Consider the following 17,726-nt stretch of genomic DNA (forward strand, 5'->3'; position numbering starts at 1 on the left):
ACTAAACAAGTGTGCCTTGGGGGAGATGGAAGCTTAAACATTCTGGAGTGCTTAGAGGTGTCAACCAGTAGAACTAGTATGCTCACTTACAGAGGCTGTCACATCAGACGATCAAACACCACTTGCTTTGTACTTGTTCTCAAAATTTAATTCCTAGGACATCAAAAAAGGGTTGAATCCCTTGCCACCACCTTGTCCTTGATGATGGTAGCTTGGATGTTTGTGTGGGTTTGGTGATAGGTGGTATACAGGGTTATGTGATTGGCTGTCCTACCAGAATCACAGGACATTGGGGTGAAGTATAGCTATTCACAGGAAAAAAGGAAGGGATTCTGGACAAACACTAGAGATGTCCACTAAATTTGTGCCTTTAGTATATAGTCCACATAGGTTGACACATCCATGTACACAAATCTAGGAAGCTTACTCCTGTCATGTAGCAGCAACTCCTGTATTCAGCTGCAGTTACAACCTTGTCTCCAATGGTAGAAACCAAAATTTCATTCAGCTACCATAGCAATTCTGTCTCGTAATTTTGGAGAGTAATTTGATCAGTTGATAGTAGGAGCTAGATTGTAAGAAATTAAGATGATTTTGAGTAGTGGGAAAGAGGAACCAAAAGATATAGATCACAAATTAAAGAATTATTTTTTATCGTATTAGATGACCTTAAAGGTTGGACAGTCATATAAAAGGATGGAGGTAGAAAGGCGCACTATAAATAATTATTCTGTAACATCAGAGATCTACCAGAACATTTGGTCACCTTATTTAAAGTTTCTGTACCTCTGTGGATTACTTATACTAAGGGAATGGTATGTTTTATAATGTTTATTGATTATTTTTCAGTTACATTTTTGAGTGGAGATCACTATTAAAGTTTTCTGTGTCCTAAACTGGACACCATCATTGACCTCTAATACAGTGTCAATTTCTTTGTAAAATTTTTTTTACTAAAGAAAAAAATAATGTGATGTGTAATATATCATTGACAGTGAATAGGGAAATAGAAATCTCAAAATTGGAAGTTTGCTTTTGTATCTTCTGAAAACTACAAGGTTCTCTACTTTGGTGTGGACAGATAAATTTGGAGAACACAGATTGTTTTTGAATGTGTGTTTCCCTTTCCTGTATATATTGTCATGGTTATTTAGCTATTGTGGCATAATTGTGAAACTTTCTTTTTGTTCTAGCTGACATCTGAAATGTTTGAAGCAGATCTTGAGAAGGCATTGTTGCTAAGTAAATTAGAATATGAAGAACACAAAAAGGTATTTACACATTTATTAATTTAGATATTTTAGAAGTTTAAGTGTTCAGAGGTTAGGACCAACCTTTCTGAAGTTTGTATAAGAGTTCTCCATTAAAGCTTGTCCTAAAGATTCACCACTGTAACAAAATATTATTATGAAGTTTTTTAAAAATAAATTTTTAAAAGATTTATCTATTTAGGGGTGGTTGGTGGCTTAGTGGGTTAAAGCCTCTACCTTCGGCTCAGGTCATGATCCCATGATTTGAGTGGGGAGCCTGCTTCCCTCGTCTCTCTCTGCCTGCCTCTCTGCCTACTTGTGATATCTGTCAAATAAATAAATAAAATCTATTTATTTGAGAGAGAGCGGGGTGGGGAGGAGGAGACGAGGAAGAAAGAGTCCCAACCAGACTCTGTGCTGAGCATGGAGCCCAACATGGAACTTGATCCCATGACCCCAAGACCATGACCCACATGGAAACCAAGAGTTGAGCACTGACTGCACCGCCCAGGTGCCCTGTTACAGTTTTTTTCCCCCCAAGATTCATTGTTTATGTACAACACCCAGTGGATTGGAACATTTTTATTTTTTATTTTTTTAAACATCTTAATTTTATTTTATTATTTTCAGTGTTCCAAGATTTTTTTGTAATAAGATTATTCCCTAGATTTTGAGAGGCAACAAACTGAACTTTGGTGATTTGAAATGTTTCCTTAAATTCGTCCACCCAAGATGAAGAGAAGAGGGGAAATGAAATTAATAGTAGACGATTTATTTTAATTTATTTTTTAAATTAACACAGGAAATAAGTAGATTTAAAAATCTAAGTAAGTATGAGTACATGGGCATCCACTAAGAGACTCTCTGCTGGAGATAACCTGATAATTAAATGGGAGGCCATTCCTGATGTTTTGACTTTGTGAACTCTGAATTTTATCTAAACTGTAATATTGGGCTGTGTGCTGAAGTGCATTGTACAACTCAAAACTATAGGAATATTTAAGTAAAAGGTAGTGTTGGCTTCCAGTTTCTATATTTAAATTGAGCATTTATTATTTTCATATAATTTGACATTTTAGTTCTTTATATGCATTGGAAATTTTTTTGGTCTGTAAAATATATTCAGTTTGTGATTGTAGTCATAAGAGATCCTGGTCATGCTTAAGGGCCTTTACACTAGCCCCTTCACTTAAGATGAAGGGAAGAGAGGAATTAAAATTTATAGCAGGTGCTTTTGCTTTTTATTTGTATTTCAAGGGAAAAGGATGAAAGACTTTGTATATTATATGTGTTCATTTCATTTTCAGTGTCCATATTCGTGTTATCCTGAATAATCAAGAATAACTATGATCCTTATTGTTAGTTGCCCATTTAAACACAAAGCTGGCAATTAGAAAAATGACTACAGCGAGCTTTTGTATTATTCAATTATTAAAATGCACTTTCAGGGCGCCTGGGTGGCTCAGTAGGTTAAGCTTCTGCTTTTGGCTCAGGTCATGATCTTAGGGTCCTGGGATCAAGTCCCGCATCGGGCTCTCTGCTCAGCGGGGAGCCTGCCTCCCCCTTTCTCCTTCTCTGCCCACTTGTGATCTCTGTCTATCAAATAAATAAATAAAATCTTTTTAAAAAAATGGACTTTCAAGTTATACTGGAAAAGTATAAAAAAAAAGTTCTTCTGACTTGCTTAATTCAGAGATAAAATTTATCAAATAGAGCACTATCACATAATAATTTATTGTTATGAGATATATGTCTAGATTCTAAAGCTAAAAGAACTAACTATATCTTTAGATCTATATTGCCTTATGTAGATGGTGCTGATAAAATATGCTCCCAGCCAGTTTTCTTGGCACAGTCATAGGTCTGTTACCCAAAAGCATTGGTTCTATCAGACATTAATGACTTTCAGAAAAGGGAGGAACTCTTATTGTATGCAGTGGTTAGTTTGATGTGATTGCATTAATGTAGTAATTGAATTTTAAGTCAGTATTCCAATAAAATAACTATAATTCTTTCAGTGCATTTTTTTTTTTAGGAACTAAAGTTTGGGATGGCATTTTCTTTCTATTTTTTTTTAAGATTTTATTTATTTGACAGAGATCACAAGGAGGCAGAGAGAGAGGGGGAAGCAGGCTCCCTGCCAAGTAGAGAGCCTGATGTGGGACTTGATCCCAGGATCCTGAGATCATGACCTGAGCCAAAGGCAGGGGCTTAACCCACTGAGCCACCCAGGCACCCCATCTTTCTTTCTTTCTTTCTTTATTTCTTTGCTTACTTTAGAATAGAGAGTGCACATGGAGAGGAGGAGCAGAGGGAAAGAATCTTAAGCACACTCCTCACTGAGTGTGGAGCCCAGTGTGGGGCTGAGCCTCATGACCCTGAGATCATGGACCTGTGTCAGAAATTAAGAGTTGGATGCTTAACCTGATGAGCCACCCAGGCACCCCTGTGATAGCATTTTGTTTTCTGTTCTTTTACTCATTTGCCAGATATTTTTTTTGAATAGCCAAAATGTGCAAAGCACGTCATAGAAAGATAAAGACATGGTCCCAGTGCAGTGCAAATTCAGAAATATGGAAGACTTTTCTTTGCCTTTGATGGGGATGGGTTTTAGAGAAGGATTATTAAAGAGGAGTCTTAACTAGGTGTATTAAAAGGTCAAGTGTAGGCCAGAGAAAGTAGGCATTGTCAGGGAGAGAGTGCCAAGTGTACAGGATATATGCATGTGAAGAGTATAGCATCTTTTTTTTTTTTTAAGATTTTATTTATTTATTTGACAGAGAGAGATTACAAGTAGACAGAGAGGCAGGCAGAGAGAGAGAGAGGGAAGCAGGCTCCCTGCTGAGCAGAGAGCCCGATGCGGGACTCGATCCCAGAACCCTGAGATCATGACCTGAGCCGAAGGCAGCGGCTTAACCCACTGAGCCACCCAGGTGCCCCAGAGTATAGCATCTTTGATTTGAAGTTGCTAAAGACACTTTCTGAAGGATAGGATATAAAGAATCTCATGCCCCAGGCTAAGGAGATTGGGCTTTATAAATCTGTTGGCTGAGAACTATTGAATATTTTTAACTTTTAGATTGATTTCAGGTTTTCGTTTTAGAAACTTTTGCTGTAGCTGTGTAGAAGATGAATTGAGGGGCTAAAATTAGAGGGTGTTGCAGTGTCCAGCTAAAGAAGATAAGGAAATGACAGAAGGGCTGAAGAGAACAGAACAGATATAAGAGATCTTTAGGAGATAAACTCCCCAAGAGCTCGTGACTGATTTGTATATAAAGTCTGCAGGAAGAGCAGACACAGGTGACTCAGGTTTCTACTCTAGGCAGTTGTATAGATGATGGTGGCATTAAACAAGGTACTTACTGGAGGATCCAGGAGGGCAGGCAGGATGAACATATTTAGTTGGGCTGTGCTTACTAAACAGTGCAGCTGAGTTGTCTGTACATACAAAAATCAGTATATAGGTAGAACTTTAAACTTTGAGGAACAATGGGTATAAAGCAAAAGAATATCTTAAGAATGGAATAATGGTGAGAAGAGTTTGGAAATGAGAAGCCAGTGAAGGAGACTAAGGAGTATTCAGAGTGTATTGAGAAAACCAAGAGGTGTTTGAAAAAATAACGTCTTTGGATCTGGCATTGTGGGGGAGGTTGACCTTAATTTTAGTGGCAGAGAACAGGGGGAGCCAGATTTGGCGGAGGTGGTGAGAAAGGAAATTGACTATAAATGATTGTCTTAAGTTTGGTCCTGAAGTAAAGAAGAGGTGGCAACTAGGAGAAGTCATAAACCACAAAGTATAGCTTTTTGTTTTTATTTTAATGTTTAAGAGGCAAGAGATTGAGTATATAAATAAAAAAGAGCTATCCCTGGGGGTGGTACCTGGGTGGTTCTGTCAGTTAAGTGTCTGACTCTTGATTTCAGCTCAGGTCATCGTTTCAGGGTCATGAGATCCAGCCCTGCGTCGGACTCTGTGTTGAGAATGGCACCTGCTTAAGATCCTCTCTTTCCCTTTCCCCTTGCCCTTCCCCACTGGCATGTGTGCTTTCTCTCTTAAAAAGAGCTATCCTTTTATACAATTTGGCTAGCTTCATGTATTGATTTTTTAAATTTGCAGTTTACCTTAAAAAAAAACTTTAATATATTACCTATAATGGTATATTGATTTTTTACCTGTGGTAAACCAAGTTTAATTATCGTTGGTAATTCTTTTTAGGAGTATGAAAATGCTGAAAATGCTTCAACTCAGTCAAAGGTTATGAATAAAAAAGATAAAAGAAAGACTCATCAGGGAAAAGACAAACCTCTCACAGTATCACTAAAAGATTTTCAATCTGAAGGTAATTTATGTACAAAATCTATTATGCTAGAGAGACTATTTTAAGTCTTTGTATACTTAAGTTTTAAGTTCCTTGCTAATTTTTAAGTAAAAATCGTTTTGGTGATGTGTTACTGAGATTGGGAAAAATGTAGACCTGTTTAGAAAGAAAGACTGTGAGGGGTAGTTTAAAAACAGTCATTAAATCCCCATAAAATTTCAGTACAAATTTATCTTTTTGTATCTGAATTTGTCCATTTTCTAAAATTCACTGAAAATAAAAATTGTAGTTTTTGAGTCATCTTGAAACATGATTATTGCCGTTATAAAGTAAATGGACTTGCACTAGATCAAGAATAGTATTTCACCCATTTTTGGTCAACCTCTTCAAATTATCTGGAACTACACCTTAGAAAATTAAAATGCAAGTTTTGTAACTTTATAATCTCATTTGTATTTTTTTATTGAACAGAGAAGACAAGGAAACTACACCATCCACCAAACTTTTGAAGACAGACCATAAAGTACATTGTTTTAATGTGAGGAATCATGAAAACCCTGTCTGTGCTGTAAAATATGGTAGCCACTATTCATGTGTGGCAATTTAAATATAAATTAATTAAGATGAACTAAAATAAAAAAATTCATTAGTTACATTAGCCACATTTCAAATGCTCAGCTACATGTGCCTGGTAGCTTCTACATTAGATAGCACAGGTATGGAACATTACTATCCTTACAGAAAATTTTTTTGGACAGCATTGTGCTTACACCAGTCAGAATAGTTGCTGACAAAATTAACTGCTGTTTGTTCATTGACAGATTGATCTATTTGACTCCTATGAATTTAGCCTTAATACACTGGGAATTTATTCTGTGAGAATTAATAATACTGTAGCAATAATTTAAAAAAACCCCACAATGAAATACTTTACTGTTTTCAGAAGCAAGCCTATCTGTGAAATTAGGAATAAATTTAGAGCATTATGTTGCTTTGGTTTAAGGATCAGGATTGTTTTTCCTCTAGTCTGCCTCTCTTACTAAGTTTCTTATTTGAGGTTAAAAGGTCAGATGTATGTTAGCGTTTTCAACTTTGGCAAGAAGAATTTTATATAAAATATAATTAAAAACTAGGCAGAAACATGAAAAGAATGCTTTTAAGAACTTCTTTATTTCTCATATGTTTGATTATAAGTGCTATGTAAATTTATTACAATGAGAAGGACATCAGTATAGTACTGTTAAAAGGAAGGTAGACGACTATTTCAAGACATGGTTAAAGCAGTCGTGATTCTCAGGTTCTGGCATCACGTTGTATGCTAAGTAAAACACACTAGAAGAATGGCTATGATGTTAGGAATAAAGAGGAAATTAGGAATAAATAGGATTTTGTAGTTTGAGCTGAAACCTGTGATTTGGACATTTATTATACTTAAAAGATGGTTTAGAGAGCTGTTTTAAATTCTCAGTCATAAGATTGCTATTCTATTAAATTATTGTTAGTCCTTGAGAATATAAATTTTCTTCTATGTACAAGAAGCAGTGTTAAATATTAGATATCCCAGTCATCTCTAATTTAAATAACACTTGCTCCCTCTTTGTAGTTTAGTTTCAACCTTGAATCTGTGTGGATTCCCTTGTCTTAGTTTTCCTCATTCTGTAATCCCTTTCTAGAAATGCTGTGTTGTTACAGAATCAATGATTTGCTTAATCTGGGTATATTTTATATTACCTTCTTTCTTTTATTCATTTTATAAATATACATCAATTTTTAAGATTTTTTACAGTATTATCAAAACCCTATGATGTATATTTTTAAAATAAACTAAGAGGTTTAAATGACAAATACTATTCTGCTTTTTTTTTCCCCACAAAGGCAGTGTTCTATACAATTTTGCAGTTGTATTACCTTGTGATTTCATCTTAAACATATTTGATTCCATTTTCGTCCCCCCAAAATTATGTGAAGCCAAAGACCAAATTATTTGGAGTTCAAATGTTTAAAATTTAATAATACCCTGTGGTATGGGTGGCATTTAACTGAGTTACAAGATACGGTCCCTAAGCTGAGCAAATTAGTAATTATATGTTGAAATTTAACATCTTATACCTAGAGAGGGAAATATGATATCTTAGATGACCCCCAAGTGACTTTTGTAACTCTTATTATGATTTTTAAATTCTTCTCAATTACTTTAAATATTTTTACCTATTGGGTATTAATAATTATTAATACTAATAAAATATTAATGGTAATTTTATTCAATGAACTTTCATGATTTTTTTTCATTTACAGATCCCATTAGTAAAAAGACTGAGGTAAGTGTTATTGTAACTATCTTTATTCTAGAAAACATTTGATGATTTTATGAATAATACTTCACTATTTGGCCATAAGTCTTTTTTGAGACTTAGCCGTATAAAGGATAGCCCATAGATTTGTTGTGGATGAATTCAGTCATGTTGATCTGGCCATTATAAAGTTATAAAATAAGTTACAGTAAGATAAAAATATTATTCACATGAAGGAGGTATAATATTATTTGGCTTTAGTACCCTAATTTGTGAGTGTGTACACACCCACCCACACCAAAAGGTTACAACATGTAAGCTTAAAATTTTAGGGAAAAGTGATGTAACACTCCAGTCTTTATTAAAAATATCCTGATATCCTGAAACAATGTCTCAAGATATTTTGGAATTATGGAAATTGTGAGGTAAGATGTGATTCCGTAGTTTATAGCTATGGATCATTTACTACTTTTAACATTCACCATTAGAGGGTAGTGCAGCCTACACATAACTTCCTAGGGCTTTTGATCACTTTTATTTTATTTTATTTTATTTTTTTTGATCACTTTTATTTTTAAGACTCCAGTACCAGATCCTACAAACCTTTTACAATTGAGAGCTACTATAATATCTTCTAATATTGAGGAAGATATAAAAAAATGTTGGAAGTTATTTTGACTACTAATCTGAAAGTTTCACTGTTCTGTTACATATGTATTCTTGTTAGTAATTCCATCAGTTGATTTTTTGAATGGTCAGAGATGTTTCTTGTTTTTACTTTATAATATATGTATGATTTTTGGCCATTTTTGAATCTGTTTCAAGTATTTACTTGACAGGTTAGGGAAATGAAATCATCTCTAGAAAACCACATCTAAATAATTGTCACTATGTTAAAATTATAGTCCTTAACTATGAACAGAAGCACAAAATCAATATGTTAAAATGGATGGTGGAAATTCTTTTTGTTTGAAAACCACTGTCACCATTTTCTAGATTAAAATTTAAATGACCACAAATAGAGTCTGAGTATTCATTTTATGTTTGAAAGTGAAAAACATGTACTTTTGGACTGATTCCATTTTTTTAAATCCATTGACTTATTTGGAGGATAGCTTTGTGTAAATAAGAAAGCATATACAAATGGTACACCTATTTCTAAGAGACTGCCAGCAACTGTTAGTGGAGGGAAAAATAATTTTTATAAACTGTGCCATGGTTTTTCTTCTTTCCTGATTTGAAAGAGGAAAAAAAAATCGAACTGACAGGAGCTCATGTATTTAATGTATTCAGTCTGTGTTGTATTTAAACAAGCATAGATAGGTGTTACAGCGTATATTTTGTCTTTCATTGTAGTTTTAGAGCTGTGTTCTGATTGTCTTCTGTTAATAAATAATTTGATATGTAATAAAATTCACTCTGAATAATCCTAATGATTAAGACATTTTCTACTTTTGTAAATGCTGTCTAATTCTAACTTATTTCCTATGTTAACTATTTTAAGAAATTGGTCAAAAGAACATGTAATTCACATTCTCCTTGATACTTGTTAAAAATATACCAAACTTCTTCTATTCCATTTCAGTAGAGTTATTACTCACTTTCTTGGGACTTGAATATTTAGGCTTTGTAGCATTTATGCCATGAATCTAGGAATCTAGAAGAATTTTTTCAGAGTTCAAAAATCTGAAAAATGTCTGATTTCAAGTCTAAAATGAGATCTGCTTTCTACTCCTAAAAACATACAAGTCTTTGTTATATGTATGTTCAATAATTGACTTATTCTTTCCATCTGTAATTTGTTACTTATGCCAAGAGATTCCACCCCTCCATGGGAACTTTAAAATTCCTAACCTCTGTTGAGAACAGTGTGCATCTCATCCATTTCTTCTTAAATCAGGTATTTGCTGGATAAAATTCAAAAGAGAAAAGGTTTTTTTTTTACTTTATTGCTTGGTGATGAGGAATATTTGAACTTCTATATATTCCTCTAACTGCTGACTAAACTTGTTCTCAGGTTGATTTCATCATTCTCCTTTTTCTTTCTCCATCCATCTTGATGACGTTATTAATCTCAGTGCTTTCTTTGTAATCTTTCTCACCTTGAAATGATTAGAAAATTGACATTTGTAGGAGTAGAGGATGGGAACAATTAATTTTTCTTCCTTAAATGACCAGGAAATGCTGGTTGCCACTGCTACACCAGTCCCCTCTCCGTTCTTCAGTATAGTCAAGAACATCCCATAAGAATTCTAGACAAGCAGAATAAATAAAAAATAGGTGCTTGTATATACCTCTTAGAAGCCTTAACTAATCATGCTTTTTGAGGAGCATTATTTGATCCTTAAATGTGTTTTTAATTTTCACGTGTTGCCTTTTTAAATACTGGTGCTGCAGGGCTTCTCTTAGCTCCACTCTTATCTTGCTTTCCCAGCCCCAGTCCTTCTAGTACCATTTAGTAGCTTTAAAATTTTTAGTGGCCATCATCTGTCTTAAGGTCTTAAAGGTCAAGTCTTCAATGTGCTCGAATAGACTATCTCTAGAAGAGTACCCAAGAAGTTGTAACAGTGGTTGTCAAAGGGTTGGGGAAGGAGGGCTTATTGGGATAGGAGAAAGGCTTTTCACAATGTAAATTTTGTTTTCTAGTCTGTCTGTGTATTTAAAAATTACATCAAAAATAAAAAGCACTGGGTGAGAGAGGGAATAGGGAACAAACCTGGTCTTATCTGGCTCCATACCCTATTTCCTTTTTGTTGCACAGTGCTTCCTACATGTCTATCTTAGATATATGAGCTTGGATGAATAATTTATTCATTTTAGGTCCTAACCATATTAGCTGAAAAGTACAGTTGACTCTGTTTATTTCTGAAATTATGATAAGTGATCAATGTGTGATTAAATATTAGATGCTAAAAATTGAACCCTACAGTTAACACTACCGAAACACAGGAGAACAGCAATAATAGCCCATTAAAATTTAAAAGCAAATAAATTCTACATAGTTTTTAAAAATTTCACCTAAAATCTGGCTTTAGCTAAGCAACTCAACCTGTTTCCTACTCTTCAATGTCCTGAACTCATTCTTGTTCCCATGCCTTCCCTTATTTGTCTTGATTATACTTCCCTTATTTGTGTTGTTAACCCTGGCTTCATAGCTCAGGGGTTAGAGCACTGGTCTTGTATACTTATTAACCCTCTCTCTTTTGTTGTAAGTAAGAGAAGCCCAACTCAATCCAACATAAGCAAGAAAAAGATGCTTATTTGGTTGGTATAACAAACCGGGAAGGAGGATAGGGCAAGAGCCTCTTTATTTGAAGTAAAGCATACAGTATGTTATTATTTGGTCTGGCTCTTTCCCTCCCAGAATGTTGAAGGTTCATTGATGTTGTTGTGTGTACCTTTTCATTGTTAAATTGTATTCCATGACATCATAATGTGTTTATTTATTTTCCTGTTGATAGACATTTCGTGGGTTTTTTGTTTGTTTGTTTTTGTTTTTTTGCCATTTTGAGTAAGGCTATTAGAAGATTTTTTTAAAAAACAGCTTTATTTAGGGGCACCTGGCTGGCTCAATTGGTAGAGCATGTGACTCTTGAACTTGGGGTCATGAGTTTGAGTCCCATGTTGGGTGTAAAGATGACTTAAACAAATAAAATATTTTAAAAACACAGCTTTATTTAGGTGTAGTTTACATACTTCAAAGTTATCCATTAAAGTATATAGTTCAGCTGATTTTAGTATATTTACAGAATTGTACAGCCATTACTGTAATCTAGTTTTAGAATAATTCTGTCATCCCCATAATAAACTTCTTACCAGTTATTGCCCATACCTCTTCTGTCCTAACCCCCTCCCCCAACTTAGGTAACTGCTATATCATTTGTATTGATTTGCCTGTTCTGGACATTTAATATAATGAAATCATAAGGGGCGCCTGGGTGGCTCAGTGGGTTAAGCTGTTGCCTTTGGCTCAGGTCATGGTCCTCAGGGTCCTGGGATCAAGTCCCACATTGGGCGCTCTGCTCAGCAGGGAGCCTGCTTCCCTCTCACTCTCTCTGCCTCCTTCTATGCCTACTTGTGATCTCTCTCTGTCAAATAAATAAATAAAATCTTTAAAAAAATAATAGAATCATAAGAATGTGGTTTTTGAGATTTCTTACATTAAGCCTGATTTTTTAAAAGTTTATTCATATTGTAACATCTGTCGGTACTTAATTCCTTTTTTTTTAAGGTTTTATTTATTTGACAGAAAGAGATGACAAGTAGGCACAGAGAGAGAGAGAGAGAGAGAGAGAGAGAGAGAGAGGAGGAAGCAGGCTCTCTGCCAAGCAGATCCCAGAACTCGGAGATCATGACCTGAGCCGAAGGCAGAGGCTTAATTCACTGAGCCACCCAGGCGCCCCCTTTTTATCACTAATAGTATTCCGTTGTATTTGATTTTATTTACACATTAATCACTTGGATATTTGGAGTGTTTCCACTTCGGTCCAAAACCTATGGGATACAGCAAAGGCGGTCCACCTTTTTTTTGTTTTTAAAGTACGCTCCTTGCACAGTGTTAGAGCCCAATGCAGGGCTTGTACTCACAACCCTGAGATCAAGACCTGAGCTGAAATCAGGAGTCAGATGCTTAACCGACTGAGACACCCAGGTGCCCCACTTGGCACTTGTTTCCACTTTTTAAATTATGAATAATGCTGCTATGAACATCCATGTACAAGTCTTTACATGTTTAATTTCTCTTAGGTAGAAACTTAAGAATGAAATTGTTATGTCATGGGGTAGATGTATGTTTGCTTATTTGTTTTTCTTTCATTTTTAAAAATTTGAATATAGTTGACACACAGTGTTACATTAGTTTCGGTTATATAGTGATTTGACAAGGTATATGTTATATATTCACCACAAGTGTAAGCTACTATCTGTCACCCTACAATGCTGTTACAGTATCATTGGCTATATTCCTTATGCTGTGTCTTTTATTCTCTTGATCTATGTTTAACTGTAAGGGACTACTGAAGAGTTTTCCAAAGTGGATATACCATTTTAGACTTGTTAGAGGTATAAGAGTTTGTGAAATAAGAGAAGTTATTTTTGCATTCCTGGTACAAAGGTTGACAAAAGGTTTTTTATTATCCTAGCTTTAGTTCCTTTCTCTATAGATGAAGAAACAGTTTCAGTAATTACTTGTATTTTTGTATGCCACTAGCTAATTAAAATCAAAATGCTTTTTACAGTAATATAATGATACCTAGGAATAAATTTCATAAAAATGTGTAAGACCTATATTGGGAAAATTACAAAACTTTATTGCAAGCAGGTAGAGGAATATACCTTGACTTATTATTATAAAGGTATCACTTTTTCTCAAATTAATCTGTAAAATCAGTGAAGTTCCAACCAGTGAAGTTCACCTGCAAGATTATATTAGTTTTATATTAGTAGAAGATAATATAGAATGATATAGTAATATATTATATATAAGATGTATAAGATATATCTATATAGAATTAAGATATATAAGGTAATATTTTATATTAGTATAAGATGATTCAATATTTGTACACATTACAAAATGCTTACTACAATAAGTAAAGTTACAATCTGTCACTGTACAAAGTTATTACAATATTATTGAAAATGTTCGCTATGCTGTAATTTAAATCCCCATGACTTACTTATTTTATAACTGGTAGCTTGTACATCTTAATCTCCTTAATGTATTTTACACACCCACCCCCTCACAACCACCAGTTCTCTGTATTTGAGTCTGTTTTGTTTCATTTTGACAATTTAGTTTTTAAACTAAAAAAAAATTAATGTGGAAGTGCAAAGGACCAAAAATAATCAAAACATTCATGACGAAAAAGGAGAATTTGCCCAATCATATATCAAGATTTTCTTATAAAATTAATAATTAATACACTAAGGTATAGGCATAATGATAGATAAATAGACCATTAGAACAAAATAGCCCAGAAACAGGCCAACCACCCAACCATGAGTGTAACCTTGATCTATAACAGAGTGATGTGGAATAGTACTGGGTAAAGGATGAACTTTTTAAAAATACATGGTTTTGGGCAATTGAGTATTTTTATGGAAAAAAGATTAGATTATTTCTTCATATCATACATAAAAATTCACTCACAGTGGATTAAAGCCCTAAAAGTCAAAGGCTCTGTTAACAAAGCTTATAGGTCCTAAGACAGGAATATTTTTATGACTTTAGGGTAGGAAAGACACAAAACCAATAGCTTTAAATTTATAAATTAAGGACTTCTTTCCATCAGAATATATTAGATAAATGAAAGGATGATCTTCAGAGTAGGAAAAGATTTTTTCTAAAATAAGTCATTGAAGAATCTATAGAAAAGCAAGTACTCAGAAAAGAGGATATTTATATGGCTTAAAAATATATAAAAAGATGTTCAATCTCATTAGTAATCATGGAAATGCAAATTAAAACCACAAAGAGAATATTACTTAACCTCCAGTTTAGCAAAAATCCAAGCATCTGATGACTTGTGTATGTTATGAAGAGGTAACTTGTTACAAACAGTTTTGTTCAACATAGTATTGGAAGTCCTAGCCAGGGCAATTAGGTGAGAAAAAGAAATAAAAGGCATCCAAATCAGAAAGTAAAACTGTCACTATTTGTAGATGGCATGATATTGGGTTTAGAAAAGGCCCAATAAAGACTCTACCAAAATACCATTAGAACTAATAAGTTAATTCATTAACTTGCAGAATATGAAAGCAATATACAAAAATCTGTTGCATTTCTATATACTAATAATAACCTATCAGAGAAATTAAGAGAGCAATTCTTTCACAGTTGCATCAAAAAGAATAAAATACCTAGGCACAAGTTTAACCGAGGAGTTGAAAGACATGTAGACTCAAAACTATAAGACATTGATGAAAGAAGTTGAGGAAAACACAAATAAATGGAAAGATATCCCATGCTTATGGAGTGGAAGAATTAATATTGTTAAAATGTCCATACTACCCAAAGCAATCTACAGATTCAACTCAGTCCCTATCAAGATTCCAGTGGGATTTTTCACATAACTGGAACAGACAATCCTAAAATTTGTATGGAACCACAAAAGACACTGAATAATCAAAGAAATCTAGAGAAGAAAAAAAAACTGGAGATATCATGCTCACTAATTTCAAGCTGTACTATAAAGCTATAGCAATCAAAACAGTATGGTATTGGCATAAAAACAAGACACAGTCCAATGGAACAAAATAGAGAAGCTGAGAAATAAATCCACACCTATGTGGTCAGTGAATTTATGACAAAGGAAGCAAGAATATACAATGGGGAAAGGACAGTCTCTTCAATAAATGGTACTGGGAAAAATGGACCACTATCTTATACAATACACAAAAGTTAACTTAAAATGGATTAAATACTTGAATGTAAGACCCCAAACCCTAAAACTCTTAGAAGAGTTAGCAAAAAACAAACAAAAACCCACAATGAAATCTTGCCAAGTGTGGTAACATGATGAACTTAGTGGGTAAAATAAAGCTAAGTAAAATAAGTCAGACAAAGGAAGACAAATACCGTATGATTTAACTTATATGTGAAATCTAAAAATATGAGCAAATAAGACTCATAAATAGAAGATTCATAAACAGAGAACAACTTAGCAGTTTCCAGATGGGAGGGTGGTAGAAAAATGGGCCAAACTGAAGTACAAACTTCTGGTTATAAAATAAGTAAGTTACAGGAATGAAAAGTACAGCATAGGGGATATAGTCAATAATATCATAACACTGATTGGCGACTGCACTTTTGTGGTGAACATTGTGAAACACATAGAACTGTTGAATCAGTGTGTTGTACACTGAAACGAATGTAGCACTGTATGTCAGCTACAATTTAAAAAAATTCCAATAAGAAAACATAGGTGGTAAACTTTACATTGCTGTTGGCAATGAGTTTTGGATTTGACCCCAAAAGCAGAAGCAATAAAAACAAAAATAAACAAGTGGGGCTCCATCAAACTAAGAACTTCTGCATGCCAAAGGAAACCATCATCAAAATGAAAAGGTAATCTACTGAATGGAAGAAAATATTTGCAAATCATAGATCTAATAAGGAGTTAATGTTCAAAAAATACAAAGAAATTGTACAACTCAGTCCCTATCCCATCTTGTTTCATGGATTCTTCTCCTACCCACTTAAGCCCCCATGTTGCATCACCACTTCCTCATATCAGGGAGATCATATGATAGTTGTCTTTCTCCGCTTGACTTATTTCGCTAAGCATGATACGCTCTAGTTCCATCCATGTTGTCGCAAATGGCAAGATTTCGTTTCTTTTGATGGCTGCATAGTATTCCATTGTGTATATATACCACATCTTCTTGATCCATTCATCTGTTGATGGACATCTAGGTTCTTTCCATAGTTTGGCTATTGTGGACATTGCTGGGATAGGGAGGGAGACAAACCATAAGTGACTCTTAATCTCACGAAACAAACTGTGGGTTGCTGGGGGGAGGGGGGTTGGGAGAAGGGGGGTAGGGTTATGGACATTGGGGAGGGTATGTGCTTTTGGGTAAATTGGAAGGGGAGATGAACCATGAGAGACTATGGACTTTGAAAAACAATCTGAGGGGTTTGAAGTGGCGGGTGGGTGGGAGGTTGGGGTACCAGGTGGTGGGTATTATAGAGGGCACAGCTTGCATGGAGCACTGGGTGTGGTGAAAAAATAATGAATACTGTTTTTCTGAAAATAAATAAATTGGGGGGAAAAAAAGGAGTACATATACACATAAAAAAAAAAGAAATTGTACAACTCAGTAACAAAAAAACCCAAACAATTCACTAAAAAATGGGCAGAGGATATGAGTAGGTATTTTTCCAAAGAAGACATACAGATGGCCAACAGGGATATGAAAAGATGCTCAACACTACTGATCATCAGGAAAATGCAAATCAAAACCACAATAAGACATCACCTCACACCTGTTAGAAGAGCTATCATCAAAAGGACAAGAGATGACAAATGTTGGTGAGGGTGAGGAGAAAAGAGAACCCTCAGGCGTCATTGATGGGAATATCAATTGGTACAGCCACTATAGAACACAGTAAGGAGGTTCCCCCAAAAATTTAAAAGTAGAACTACCATATGATCCAGCAATTCCATTTCTGGTTATTTATCTGAAGAAAACAAAACACTAATTGGAGAAGGTATATGCACCCACATGTTCAGTGCAGCATTATTTATAAGAGCCAGGATGTAGAAACAAGTTTTACCAATGGATGAATAGATAAAGTGGATAAAGAAATTGTAGTGTATGTATGTACAATGAAATATTCAATAGAAAAGAATGAAATCTTGCCATTTATGAGAACATGGATGGACTTTGGCATTGTGCTAAGTGAGATAAGTTAAAGGCAAATAATGTATGATCTCACTTACATGCAGAATCTTAAAAAAAAACGAAACAAAAACAAAACCCCCTCCCAAAAAACCTTAAAACCAAGCTCATAGTTACAGAGCCCTTAAAACCAGCTCATTGTTACGGATGAAGGAGTGGGCAAAATGGGTGGAGGGAATCAAAAGGTATAGATATCCAGTTGCAGAATAAATCATGGAGATGTAATATAGCATAGTTACTACAGTTAATACTGTATTGCATATTTGAAATGTTAAATGTTCCCATCACTGAAAAAAAATTGTATAACTGTATGGTGACAGATGTTAATTAGAGTTACTGTGGTGATCATTTTGCAGTATATACAATGAATTGTTAGACACCTGAAACTAATATGATACTCTATGTCAATTACACCATGATAAAAAAAAATTAAAAATTAAATTTTAAAAATTTCAATGAAACAT

General features: G+C 34.3%; 1 protein-coding gene across 2 annotated transcripts in view; it reads left to right on the forward strand.

Moving 5' to 3' along the window:
* The window catches only part of GKAP1 (G kinase anchoring protein 1), an 81,240-nt gene that overhangs the window by 25,717 nt on the left and 37,797 nt on the right, over positions 1-17,726 (forward strand). For both annotated transcript variants that reach the window (XM_044265809.1, XM_044265810.1), the window contains exons 5-7: positions 1,194-1,271; positions 5,464-5,587; positions 7,862-7,884. In XM_044265809.1, coding sequence (XP_044121744.1) covers positions 1,194-1,271; positions 5,464-5,587; positions 7,862-7,884 — 225 coding nt within the window. The remainder of the gene's footprint in view (positions 1-1,193; positions 1,272-5,463; positions 5,588-7,861; positions 7,885-17,726) is intronic.

This window comes from Neovison vison, chromosome 9 (genome assembly GCF_020171115.1).
Source record: "Neovison vison isolate M4711 chromosome 9, ASM_NN_V1, whole genome shotgun sequence".
NCBI classification, from domain to species: Eukaryota; Metazoa; Chordata; class Mammalia; order Carnivora; family Mustelidae; genus Neogale; species Neogale vison.